At 46.6% G+C, this 14150-nt stretch overlaps 1 protein-coding gene across 3 annotated transcripts in view; it reads left to right on the forward strand.

Annotated features, from left to right (window-relative positions):
• Positions 1-14150, forward strand: part of CAPZB (capping actin protein of muscle Z-line subunit beta) — a 70176-nt gene that overhangs the window by 737 nt on the left and 55289 nt on the right. Inside the window, exons 1-2 of one of the 3 annotated variants that reach the window (XM_075437134.1) lie at positions 48-331; positions 8902-9011. In XM_075437134.1, coding sequence (XP_075293249.1) covers positions 9009-9011 — 3 coding nt within the window. In that variant the 5' untranslated portion in view covers positions 48-331; positions 8902-9008. Of the gene's footprint in view, positions 1-47; positions 332-8901; positions 9012-14150 lie in introns of those variants that run through there. The other 2 variants (XM_075437131.1, XM_075437133.1) reach the window with 2 other exon arrangements.

Raw genomic sequence — 14150 nt, forward strand, 5'->3', positions numbered from 1 at the left:
CGCAACTCTCGCGAGATCTGCCGGCGCGGGCAAACGGCGGAGCGCCAGATCTCGCGAGATTTCCTCCCGGCCCGGCCGTTGTCAAGGTTACTGGCGGGAGGGCGCGATAGCCGCCCCGCTCGACCTTGGGCCCGGCCCAAAAGTCGGCTTTATGCCCCGTGGAACCCGGCCCACCACAGCTCCAGCCCTTCCTGGCCCCCAGCTCTTCAGCCAGGGCTCCCACAGTGTCCTCGTATCCTCAGCCTAAGGCAGGATCCCCATCGTCTCAGAGGTCCCAGGCTTGGGCCCACCCCGCCGACCTGCTCCCCTCAGGACTCTCACCTCATCCTTGGTAAGAGCTGGTCCTCGCTGCAGGGTTGGGTATATCCCTCTGGACACGCATTCCCATCTAGGTTTTCCCTCACAGAGGTGCTGCATCCCACACAGCTGCTGTGGCTTTGCTGGTTGTCCTCAACATCTCGTCAGGGCCTGAAATGAGGTGCAGGGGTGTGAAAAAAACAGCTGTTGCCAACCTCGATTGATGTCCCAGGGATCACCTCTTTCTCTTAAAAGCAACCCAGCCTCCACATCTTGTTTACTTGGGAAAAGGAGGTTAATAATATCAGGGAGAAAAGAATGTCATAGTGAAGTATTTAGTCTATAGATAAGATATTAATATTAGAGTAAGGAGCTGTGGGAAGGGTTTTCAATGATTTATGGGTCTTTGGCACGTCCTGGAGTGTGTTACAGCTTTGTGGAACCAGGAATGTAAGTGTGAATAGTTTCAAACTTGCTGTAATGAACTTTCTATTGCAAGTGTTGTGGAGGCTTTCTGGAACTCATTCTCTAGAAGCCTTTTCAAGTAATGATGTCCTCATTCACACTTGGTAATGCAATTTTTAGCTGCGATTACTTGGTTGGATTTCTATAAGTTTTGACAGTTTATCATGTTGGAGAGGAGGAGGCTCTACTGCTTTATAGAACTGGAAGTTCTTTAAAAAGTTACCTAAAGACTAAAGCAACAAATAGAAGTCAAAATTCTCTGAAGTTGGCAAAAACTTTCTGAAGTTACTTATTATTGTATGTGGCCTTTCATTTGTTGTGAAGGTATAATAGTATAACTGGTTTTGATCTAGAGCACTGATGAAAGATTTTTCCTATATTTGGTTTAGTTCAACTCCTTCACATATCACTAAGCAATCACAATTGCCTATTATTTTTACTTTGTTAAAAAATCTAAATGGATTTTTCTAACTTTTTGGAAGGCAGACGGTTAAGCTAAGCCCTTGCAGGCTCAAGACATTTCCCCTGGAGAAGGCTGTTCTTGTTCTTCTGTAAATGGAGCCTCCTTTTCTCTTCCTCCCCCTGCAATTTACTCAAATCAGTTTGTGTTGCTGCGTAGTTGCTATCAAAAGTAGAACCATGCATCAAGATACTTATAAAAATACTAACAGGATCAAGCAGGTTTTTCCCTGACCGGATAAAGAAGTGTTTTCTGAAACCACTGACCCAGCGGTACGTCCCAATGTGCCAGCTCCACCCTCCCATTTCCAAAGAGCTCTGGAAAACATCAGGAGGGGAAAGACACTCGAAGCCTCCAGATAGTTCTTTACGTTTTTTTCCCCCAAATTAAATTGCAGAAATCAGTGCTTAAAAACAACCCAGAAATGCGCTCTTCTCTTTGGCAAAAACAAATACCTGGCGCAGGCCAATGTGTAGTCTCACTTCACACTTACTCATTTTCAGGCTGTTGGGTTCGCTGGAAAGCGCCATTTCTTCGGGGATGAAGGAAGCGGGGCTGAGCTGTTGGAATGTAAGGCGCTTTATAAAGGGTCGTGTTGCTGTGTAATGGGTCTCAATGTATTTTGACAGCCTTGCGTCAGGAACCTGGCGCATTAAACCCTTTCTAAGGAGATGAAATAGTTCAGTGTAATTGTTTTGAACGTCCAGCTTCCTTCTGAGAAATCGGTCTGCTTCTTTTAAATCCCAGAGTCACTGAGTGATCAGAGGGGGCTCTGGAAAACGTTATCCATTAAGGATCTAGAGCACATTCTCTGTACCCCTTCCCCACCCCAGGGAAAAATTAAGGCAGGAGGGAATGTGTCCAAAGGCAGCCTTTTCTCTCCATTGCTATAGTTACTTGGCAATTAGACCCTCTCAGTGTAGTATTGAGTATTTATTATTGTATGACTCCAAGGTGATGTTTAGAACATGCAGTTTAGAAAAATCTTTTTTTTGCATTTTACAGCCCAGCGTGTGCTGTCCCAGGGTTCCTTCCCTTTCTTCTCCCCTCATGCTCTGTTCTCCTTTCTTTCCAGTAAATAAATATATGAAGAAATAGAGGAGGCTGAAATGAAGCCAGAAAGCTTAAAAAAATCCCTGCCTTTCTCTGATGGACATCAGCATTTATTAGGTTTAGACCTTGTATCACCAGTTTTCTTAACTACGTACCTAACTTGAGTTGTGTATTAAATTAGTAAGACTAGTCACAGACTAAAAGTTAGGCATTCACTTAAATACACTGCTGGTTAGTTTTTCAACAGGCAGCCATCAGACAAGCAAGGGGTAGAACTGGGAATCTAAGATGAATAAACACCAGTACTATTCTTCAAAACTACTGTTTCCCTGGTGCCCAGTGGAAGAAGCCACACAGAGGACATGTCCATGCATGCACGTGGAGGTGAGGAGCTTCCCTGGGGCTGCACCAGCCAAAATTCAAAGCCCCTTTTCACCATAACAGACTTTATTTTCTTCTAACTGTTAGCCCTAGCTTTTATGTAGTGCAATATAGGATGGTTGACCCTCACCCAAATAGTTTTTGTTTTAAAACTTCCAGGCAAGTTTCTTTTAAGTCACGATCCTCCCCCAGGATGAGTGTATTGCCTCTTACCCTGTTTTTTCAAAGAATCCTATAGCATCCCTCCTGTCGGTTCCCCACTGGATATGAATATGTTCTTGATCTCCTCTTTTCCAAAGAATACACATGTAAGTTCTCCCATAGTTTTAAATAACATGAATCGCCTCCCCCACACACGTTTATTTCTTTTTTTCTGCCAAGAGTAGCAGTGATCTGCATAGGAAGACAGCAGTGTAGGAGTTATCTGCTTGAAATGGTTGACACAGCCTTGGTAGTGGGCCCCCACTTTGCTGTCTGTACTTCCAGAACGCTTCTTTCATGTCACAGAGAGAATCAGACCTCGGCAGGAAACTTCAACTCTCGGTCTCCATTCCAGTTTGTTGTTTTTTTTCTCCTCACAGATACAAGCCGCATTCACCAGCAGATACTGATGCTTGTTTTTCTCTTTGAAAGCCTTCTTGCTATCCAAGCAACAACAAAAAAAGTCTAAATCTGAAGTCTGAGGAAAAAGAAACCCCTCCTCAGCAGAACTTTGCCCTAAAATGGGAAAAGTGCCAGAGACTCCATTAGGTCTACTTTGCTGTTCTTATTGATTTTATGTGGGAGGCAGTCGGATACTGTGGGGATGAACAATAGTCTAAAGGCTGAGGTAGACTTGCATTAGGAGAGATGGTTTGTGATGCAGAGTGAAATATCATTCGGTCTTTTCATGGTGATCGCATTCACGTTAATAAGCAAGTCCATTTTGTGTCTGTGCTAATGCATTTTCATGCCAGTTTTGCAAAGCTGATGTAATGTTATATTCAGTAGTGTGGTACTGCTGGTTACAGTTGTCAGGTAGGGCTGATTGAAGTGGAACTTTGAAAAATGGAACAAGATGTGTCACAGCTCGTTGTGCTAATTCTGCTTTAAGCTGCTTTTGCTGTGAATATGAAGTTTGCCCCAAAATTCTCTGGAGGAAAGCACTTGCATGGAAAGACTGATCCGAGTTTTTGCTAACCCTTATGCTACAGACATAAGCACTGTTATGACATTTCTTGTCTTTATTCGATGTGTACTATTTTGTGATCATTTTTTTGGTTTAGTAGTAGAAATAGGAAAAGAACTAATGCACTGTATTGATCGAGGTTTTCTAATGAATAATCCTGTGAAAGAGTGCCATTTTTCAGCTCTTTAAGTATGTTTTTCCATTTGTCCATGTCACTGGCTAATTCTATACAGATTCTAACTAGTGAACCGTGACTATTGTGTTAAGAAAGAATCCAGGCCCTTCCACTTCTTTTGGCTGGTATGTTAGCAAGCTTCAAATGAAGTGCAACGTGTCAAGGAAAAAGTAAGGGAATGGAAAATTTTGTTTCTTTCTGGTGCATTTAATCAGCTTCTCCTTGATTCTTTTTTAATGACAGGCTGCAGACATTATTACTACAATTAATGACCAAGTTTGACAAGAATGTTCTCAATACTCTCTTTGCTCAGGCTAAAGACATTTTTGAAAGTTCCTGTTTGTCAAGCTTTCTGGACTTAAAATGCAAAGTTAAAAGAGCAGTCACAAGCACAGAAATAAACAGCATCCTAGGATACGCAACTAAGTGGAATGTGCTGGAAAACTAGCGATCCCATAGTCCTGCAGTCCACTGTTCTGGACTGATATTCAAAACAACGCCTCATAGTCCTTTTCTGGACAAGTATTGCTGGGTTTCTTGAGGTGGGATTTCAGATGTGTCTTGGTCACATTTGTCCATCTTGTATTAAACATTTTGTGGAATATAATTGCATTGAAATCTGTGGGACGTGTGAAAACAGTGTGGCTGCCAGCAACTCCAAGGCACGTCCAGACACAGTGTTCTCAAAATGTGGGCAGGTTCTTCTGGACTGAAATAAAGCAAATATTATTAGTGGATGAGGATGTTACTTTACGTGTGTGTGTGGGGGGGAAATCTATGTCCAAGATAGGGACCCAGACTGCAGAGATGTGACTTTTTAAGATGACCCTCTGTGGATGTTGGCTTCAGCTGAGTGGCTAAGTCTGCTCTTCAGTCTGTGAAAGAGAGATATGGGACATGAATTGGTCTTATCTATTTAGGCAAAACAATTATAAGAAAATGGTCAAAGCCAGAAAAGCCTTGTGCCTCTAGCAGTATGTGTGCTTGAGTGATGTGTAACCATTAATTTCTCTGCCGCTACTGTGACAGTGCTGCACTGGTAGTAGAATGTCTCATTTTTGGCCAGTATATGAAGATCTTGGGCTGCTAGGTTTATTGTCTTTTACATGAATCAAATGAGCAGATCTGCTTGGGTGCTGATGAAGTGGAAAAAAGTCTGGTTTTAGCATTCTTTGGCAAGGGGAGTGCCTTAAACCTCACACTAAATGGGCAATATGTTGTTTTTCATTAAATATGGTATTTTGATGTTACTCATCAGTTCCCGCAGTGAATGGGGAAACTCTTAAAACCTTTATATTCCAAGAGTACCCTCAGCAAAGTTGCCTTGGAATCGGAACGGGAGGGAGGCTTTTTTTATTGTTTGTGTGCTATTTTGACAGTGTGTACAAAGATCTCCATAGTGAGAAGTATCTGCGGCTTGAATATGGAATTCCAAGACATTGGGTAGTGTTGTAGATACCTTTTTCCTATATTAGTTTCCAAGAAACACTCGGTTTTCAGCCTCAAATCAAGTGATGCTGCTGGTTTACGGACTCTGACTAATAAAACCCAGCAAGCTAAACTTTACCATTGCTGGAAGACTCTTCCAGCAATAAATTCAATTTATGAGAACCCCTAATAAAAGTTTACATATCTTTAAAGTACCACAAGCTTGACATGAAAGAAAATGGGCAATCTGACCTAAAAAGAGCTCAAGATGTCTTTTTCTTTAATAGAAAAATGAATATTCAGTGAAGCATGACAGTCTTCTCTAGGACCTTGTTTCTAAGCATGTTCTCACAGTCACCCTTGGTCTGGCTAAACACTGGAATAAACAAAACAAATAGCATTTCACCATGCATGCAGGAGGATAAAATAAAAAACACATCGTGTTGGACCACAAATGCTTTACAAAGTTCTGGCTAAATGTGAAAAGCACTTTGTAATGCTAATAAGTATTTATCCTTTTGCTTCCTTGAGTATAATCAAATGTACAGGGCAAGCACATGTATTTTATAGTTGCTGACTGCAAGATCAAAAGCCTTGTTATTAATTGCACATGAATCTGATGTTGTAGGGCCGTTAAGCCGTCAACTGACATCATTGTTTGCTTCCTTTGTTTATAGACCCTTGTTTTAAAGATGCGTAATGCCTGACATGAAGCTTTTTGAGCACTCTTTTCTGTTGAGGTGGGTGATTCCATGCCAGGGGTCTGGGAATTGCCTGTAGCACAGGTAATGCTACCTCACAGCGCTCGGAGTTATCGCAGGTCCCTGAATCAGCTCTATTTGGTGTCAGCCCCTGCATGAATCGCAACAGATGGCAGGATGGTTACAACTGTAGTTACGTACACGGAGCTTTCTGCCTGCGGAGATCCAGTCCATGCTGCAAACTGCAGCCTACCAGGGAGAGTCTGGTCTTACATCTTAATAAACAAACAAAAAAAATTCCCTTAAGCATGTCCTGCTATAAACAAGCAAAGCAAGCAGCTGGTCCTCATTTGAAAAGATGTTACATCAATTGCAAGAGGGATCTGCAGATCTTCTTAATGCAAATATTTTGGGGAAAATAAAAAGCAGCTGTTTATTCTTCTTTATACCTATTAGCAGGAAAACAAAATCCACGATGCTGGTATTTCTTCCCCTAAGAAAAACATCCTTTTGGCCTCAACATTCATTTGGATCTCAAACTGTTTAAAATATACTGGGCTGCTTAATTCTGCTATTGCTCAGCTTCTTCAGCAAGCAGCTAGAAACAGTTTCTGTTCATAACTATAAAAGCTATTAAATGTACAGTAGTCATTGAATAGTTTGCATGAGTCTTGTGAGGAGAAGAGTGAAGTTTAGAACATGCATCTTCAAATTTATTAGCTCTGTCCTCCCAGAACCTGCCCCAAGGAAAATATGCACAGTAGATGTGTGGATCCGTGAAAAATGAATGAATAATTTGTTCTGTGTAATGAACAGGCTTGCTTTTCTTAATTACTGCTGGTAGGAACCTCTGAGGGAACGCAAGGACTGAAGCATCTGTGGCTTGCTGCATCTTGCAGACGGGGTTTAAGGAGGTGAGGCTGACTGGTACCAGCAAAGAATTGCGTTCGGAGGCTCTAGAGCAGGAAATGCCTTCCGAGGTCAGGCGGCCTCTCTACCAGACACGGCAAGATTATTTCCATCTCAGGAGTTATTTGGTAGAGGGTTATTGATGGAGTTTTATGAGCTTTTGTTCTTCTGTGAAGTAATATAGCTCCTGTTTTTCTGGAGATTGTTCTACTGTTCTCTATCCTTTGCTTCCTGGGTTCATTTTATTCTTACGCTGAAAAAACCAAAGGTTTAAAAATGGCAACAGAGGAATGGAAAAAAGCAGGTAAAGGCTAACTTTGCAGAGTGGGTGACAGCAGATTGCATCAACACACAGAATAGTGTTGATTTTCTAATTAGTGTAAGCAGTGATAGCTGTCACATCTGCACGTGGTCGTTTGTCCTGCAAATGCCTCCGTGCTAGCTGCCACAACTGGATGCGTGTCCAGGCAGTTCACTCCCTGGAAATCGGGCTTGCTTTTCTCCAGCTGAAAGCTCCAGCTGGTTTGCCCTGTTCAGTAGAATGAGCAGCCAGGGTTGTTCCTTCTTGGAAGGTCCTGTCTGGTATCCAATAGCTAGGAAAATTTAGAGTCGAGCCACAAATTTCTGTGATAATCTCCGAGTGAAAAGTCGGAGCTTGGCCTCGGTCGTCTCCCGCAGGAAGGCCGTACCGCAGTGTCACATCCAAGGGACGGCCGCGGCGGCGTGCCGCTCCCCCCCAGTCTGCATTTCCAGCTTCTACAGCAACCCACGGAAAGGAGACGGAGCGACAAAAGGGCTTTTGGCTGACGAGGGCCAAGCCTGTAGCGCGGGAGGCAGAGAGCACCGGTGGAGGGTTCTTGGGATCCTGGCACCAGAACTCTGGGGAAACACGGGCCAAAGAATTGTTCCAAAAAAGCCGCAGAGGGAAGCGTTGTCTCGTAATGAATCGGATGCTTCCCTGGGGTCACTGGCTGCGCTGCAGCTCTGAGATGCATTGAGAAGTGCAAGTATGGAGTCTGGCACGGGGACCAGTTTTACCTGAAATCAGTGAAATGTGAATCAGTACATTGGGGGGGGGGGGGGGGGGGAAATGGTTTATTGCCGGGACAGTCTGCGAAAAGCCCCACTGCTCTGTCTGCGCGTGCGCCCCGACGTGCCGATTTCTGTCCGGCCTTCGCAGATCCGTATCGCGGCTGCCTGAGCCCTGAAGTCATCCAAATGCGTAAGCACCTGCTTACCTTCCAGCAGGTACCTACACGCTTCCCTGCACCAAAGGCCGAGCTCGCAGAGGAGGCTGAACGCCTGCCTTCCCAATTAATTAACGCTGGCCTGGAGCAGCAGGAGGCTGATTATTTCTCCCTGTCGCTGCGGAGCGTTCGGGCAGCACCGGTAACGATGCTCTGTTACCGTAACGTCCGGTTTGCAGCGCTGGTGACGTTGCCCAAGCGTCACCTGTTCGGGCTGGCGTTTCCCGTGCTAATTGCCTGGCTGTCCATTAACCCTCAGGACCAGTTAATTACAAGTTGTTGAGGGGAGGGGACGCGCTGCTCCGCTGGCGCGCCCTCCCGCCGGCCACGCCCCTCGGCCACGCCCCCACCTCTGATTGGCCGCGGCTGGGCTTCCCCCCGCGCTGGAGTTGGTGGCGCCCGTGGTGCTGCGCCCTCCTGGAGTCCCCCCGCTCGCTCCTCCCCACCCCCCCGGGGGCGTGGGGAATGGTTCTTCCCGCCCCGCCCTCCTGCCCCTCCCCGCCCCGTTCGCGCGCCGCGCTCCATACTTGGCGATGGCCGGCGAGCCGCGCGCTGATTGGCGGGGCGGCGGCGAGGGGGCGGTGCGGCGCGGCGCTGACCCGGATGTTCACTCCTAGGCAACAGCGGAAGTGGAAGGGCCGCGGCCTGCTTCGGAGGGAGACCGGACGGGACCGGGAGGCGCCGTCGCCGTTGCTACCGCCCAGCGCAGCCCCGCCTAGCCGCCATGGTAAGGGCGAGGGGGGTGGCCCCTCGCCGCGGCCCGCTCCCCCTCTCCGCGCTCCCCTCCCCTTCTCCGCGCTCCCCTCCCCCTCTCCGCGCTCCCCGTCCTCCCGCCGGTGCTGCCCCCTCCCGTTCCCTGGTGCCGCGCCCGGAGGCTCCTTCGCCGCCCCCGGTCGCTTCACAGGGGGCCGGCGGAGCGGGTGGGCCCTGCCCGGCTTCCCCGGGGTGCGGGAGGGCCCGAGCCGGTGCTGCCGGGAGTGAGGGCGGGGGGGGGCTGTGCCTGGGGCTCCGCAGGGCCCGGGGCGTCCAGGCCCGCCCGGCTGCTCCGCCGCCCGGTTACTGTCGGCTGTCGGGGCCTGGTGCCTGGGGTGGTTCACAGAGGGAATGCTTCCGCTTTGGGCGGCGAGCGTTGCCGCTGGCTGTGGCTGTAAGCGGAGCGAGGGGTCGAACGCAGCAGCAGTGTGTGAGGGCCGTGGGGGCCGGGGCTGCTGCTCTGCTGCTGCTGCTCGTAACCCCGGATTAGCACCCACCGTCTGGCACTTCCTCTGGGAGCTGGGCTCTCTCGTTACGGTGTGCTAAGAGCGAATGGAATCTGCGAAATGCAGGGAAGCCGAGCGCAGTCAGAGCAGGTGATGTTATGGCCGTGGGTGCTGCTCTTCTGTAGGGATGAGAACTTTCTGTATTTCGGAGGAGAACCTCTGGTTTCCTCAGTTGTGTAAAATAATCTCCATCTTGCTGCATGTTTGCTGAATGGATTAGCCCAGGTCGCAAAACCTTTCCATTTTGTTTTGGCATGGTGTGTAAACGGACAGATTTCCACAGCTCTGAGCAAGAAGAATGGGAATTGGCCCAGGCCTGGGGCTGCTCCCAGCTCTGCCTGGGTGGACACGTGCCTTTGCCCAGCCTGTTTAAGGCATTGTAACCCCCTGGATGGAATCACCTGTATGGAATCCCTGAGATGCTTTATATTGCTCAGGAATTTGTGATTCAGGTTTTCCAACATAACAATTTAAGAATGTTCAAATATATTTAGGTTTTGAAAAACAACAACCCAGTGCCTGGCTATATAGCAATATAAACGCTGCTTAAGCAAGTGAGTATAATCCTTTACTTCTTACCTTCAACCATAAGAATTTCAGAGGCAATACTTTATGTTTTTTTCTTCAGAGCTGAAGATTGTGGGCATCCTGCCATCCTGTATTACGCAGGATAAAGATCTTTGGTTTCTGGTGAAAGGTGAAGAATGGTTAAGATCAAGGTTCTGCTCTTCTTGTTTGAACAAATGAGATGCTGTACCTGATTTCTGAGGATGGGGAGTGGCAGGATGGAGCATCTTATTTCAATTGTGTGTTTCAAAATAAGATACTGAAATCTGTCTGTGTGAGACCTGTCTGTAGAACTTAAAATCCGTATTCCAACAAACTGTCCTACCTTGTGCCGTGGCAGAAATCCTCCTAGGAAAAGCATTCAAGGAAAATAAATCTGCTTCATGTAAAATAACAGTGGTGGTACCGGCTGCTGCTTAAGGGGGTAGGAAAGCATGTTATAAGACAAATCCGGTCAGGGTTTGAATGTAACTGTATCAGTCTTTTGGAGGAGGTAGAGCATAAATGCTTTAGAAATTTCCTGAGCGTCACAAGCTTATGCTGTCTTCTGATTTTTCATGTTTAGTCCTGGAGACCACTGGGCACAGGAGAAATTTGATCAGAACGTCCAACGCTATGTGGTGGTCTCCGAGGTTGAGTGGACTTCAGGGATGAAGCTGCGGCAGCCACTCTGTTATTCGTGTGTCGTGGTGGCTGTGTGCACATCTGAAGACTCACTCAAAGAATGTGGCAAGTTGAGCATGCTTTACCTAGGTCCGGTAGGAGCATGCAAGATGAATCACTGATCTTGTTTCCAGCAGTCGAGTGAGCTGGGGTGATGTTTTAAAACCTTATTGGCTCTCACAGTTATCTTAGTGTTATGCACATAGTGCAGTTGCAGCATCCAGTTTCAACTTAAGCACAAACCCAGTGTTTAGAGTACTTCCAGGATCTTTCATTTTAGTGGGAATGAAAACACAATACTGAAATGGAGCATTGAGATGCTGAAATGGCCCTTTCATTGAGGGCAACAGCAAGTTTCGTGGCAGCTGGACGAAGCTAGTGTGGTAGAGGATACTAGGTCCAACACCTACTTGGTACTGTGGGGTTACCAAATCTGTGGAGAGCAGAGAGATGGGAACCTTTGTCTCCTCTTCGCCGTCTAAAGTCAGAATTGCTCCTGGTGAGCTTGAGTGAGAATTCAGAAGTGTGTCTGCATTTCAGTCAGGTGCTCGGTGAAACAGGGCAGGGCGACACATGAAGCTTGAAAACTGCCTGGATGGATGCTGTTTCTTGTGCTAAAAATAAACTGAATGCTCTGTTCAGGGCAAAGCAGGACTTGGGAGAGATTTCTGCTGAGATTTCTGGAATTAGGAGTTATGAATGGATGGAATCCAGGTACTCTTTGTAAAAATAAAAATCTTCCTTTCCAGGTTACATAAACTGTCCTGATCATATTAGCAAGTATTTCTTCTGCCATGCAACTCTTCAGGAACAGGCAGACAGTTTTACCAGAAATTATAATTTAATCAACCATAAATTCAAACTGTCTAGTATAGTGCTGGCTGCACATCATCTGTTTATAATTTGTGAGGCAGCTAAAAAGTGCTGAAGCACAGCCAAGGATGCGTGATGCGACGCTAACACTCAATACATAAACCTTGTGTGCTGCTCAGAGTAACCAGTATTTTCCAGGTAGGGGCTCTTTGTCTTGGGCAAGCACGTTGCTGCTTGATAAATAACTTGATTCTGTTCAACTGCTACCAGAACCATATTCAATGATTGGTGAAACTGAACAACTAAAGGTAGCGCTTGGCCAGCTGCGTGAGCACGGAGCCCACCTCTCTTCTAAACCGATGGTGTCACCTTTGAAGCCCTGCCGTATAGCGTGAGAGCTCAGGGTAGGCTTTCAGTGTCCACAGCAAGTCCTTTGCACTTGTGCCTTCTGAGGAATACTGGCTTAAGTGATTTAGTACAGTCCATGTTTTGTTAGCCAAGTATATGAGCTTAACTAAATGTTATCGTAAAAGGCAAATTCCCAAAATAATCAAGTTAGAGGATATTGTTGGGATAGGGAATGCTGCCGTTGCAGCAGCGCTTAATCTTGTGGTTTATTAGTGGAGGAAAAACATTCTCAAGCTGGAGTTGTTCAAACAGGATTTCCTCATATGGTAAGTATATATGCTGTTATCTTCCTTAGTTGACATCTGGGAGTAAGATAAAATGAAAGTGCAGTTCAGCTCTTTTGGGTTACCATTTTTAGTCCTTATTACTGTAGTTGAGTAGAGAAATGACTCTCTTTGGGAAAGAAACATCGCTCCCGTATTCAATTTCTACAGTTGTCAGCTACGCTTACCATCAGTTGGCTTTCACATGCGAAGGATAGCTGATGAACTCAGGGGTTGCTCATGACTGTGCAGCACTCCCCGGTGCTGTGTTGTCCTCCACGTTGGCTTTGGGTGGGTGGATACTTCTGGAGACTTGGGTGGGCAGTGCCAGTGTTTATTCTCCTGCCTGATCTTCAGAGAGTTGTGTGGCCAGGTCCAAATGTTTCCCTACTCTGCTAAGTAAACTTGTAGAGAGGTGTTTTTTTGGTGTCCCCCCACCTTGAGCTGGTACACACTATAGTAGTACCACCTCAAGTTGAAATAAAACTGAATGTGTTTCAGTGTCTGCTGAAAAGACAGCAAATTTACTGGAGAACTGTGAAATTCTGAAAGGTGCTTGTACAGGCAGCATAAGCTTAGGTCTATGCTAAGCCCTGGTTTTTACCCCACTTTAATACAATGTGATGTTTAAGGACCTTTGTTTTTGAGGCCAAGGACATGATTGCCGAAGTACAAGATAGCCTATGTTGTTGATCTTCTGTTTTTATTCATATTTTTATTCAGTCACTGTGCATTATCGTTTCCCACTTTCCTATTGATTTATGCAAGGACTCCTGAAGCTTAAAAAGCCTCAACCAAATCTTTGTCTCTCTCCTTAATGCACAAGGTCCAGAGCATGTGTACACTTCAGTTCTTCCTAATCCTTTGCAATTTCCAGGAAGAAAGGTGAAAAAAATCTCACGTAAAACCAAGGGACTTCAAATTTGAATTTCTTTTCTGGATGAAGCCTGTGTGATGTGAAGGAGCAATTGATACAGTTCGAGAAAGATTAGGAGCTACTGGAGAGAGTCCAGTGGAGGGCTACGAGGATGAGGAGGGGACTGGAACATCTCCCCTACGAGGAGAGGCTGAGGGAGCTGGGCTTGTTCAGCCTGGAGAAGAGAAGGCTGAGAGGGGACCTTAGAAATGCCTCTAAATATCTGCAGGGTGGGGGTCAGGAGGATGGGGCCAGACTCTGTTCAGTGGTGCCCAGCGACAGGACAAGGGGCAATGGGCACAAACTGAAGCAGAGGAAGTTCCAGCTGAACCCGAGGAAGAACTTCTTCCCTCTGAGGGTGTCGGAGCCCTGGCCCAGGCTGCCCAGGGAGGCTGTGGAGTCTCCTTCTCTGGAGATATTCCAGCCCCGCCTGGCCGCGGTGCTGTGCAGCCTGCTCTGGGTGACCCTGCTTGGGCAGGGGGTTGGGCTGGGTGACCCACAGAGGGCCCTGCCAACCCTGAACATTCTGTGATTCTGTGGATGACATCAGCCTTTCGCAGGTTTCCTGCTCTGTCTAGCTGGGCTTTAGCCCAAGGTTTGTTCGCTGGCAGGTTGTGTTCGTTAAAAAGCTTCTCTAATTTGAATGTAAAGATCAAGAATTCAGGCCAGTGCAGAGGAAGGGTGGCCACTTTAGGATGGAGTATAAACTGATTTTTTTCTTCATCTTTTGTGTAATGCCTTCTTAAATACTTAATAGTCCATGAATGAGGTGTTGAAGTTGACATTACTGTGAGAACTGACCTGACACTATGAGTGGATACCTGGCCAAGAACCATAACTGAAACTTGCAATGCATTGGGAGGATGTTAAGCTGTTGTAGCATACTTGAGGTGGTCCTGTCACCTGGACCCGATCAGGTGGCCAAAATTCACTTATGTGGTCTTAGGTCCTAAAGCAGGAGGGGGAAATGCTTCCGA

This window comes from Opisthocomus hoazin, chromosome 16 (genome assembly GCF_030867145.1).
Source record: "Opisthocomus hoazin isolate bOpiHoa1 chromosome 16, bOpiHoa1.hap1, whole genome shotgun sequence".
NCBI lineage: Eukaryota > Metazoa > Chordata > Aves > Opisthocomiformes > Opisthocomidae > Opisthocomus > Opisthocomus hoazin.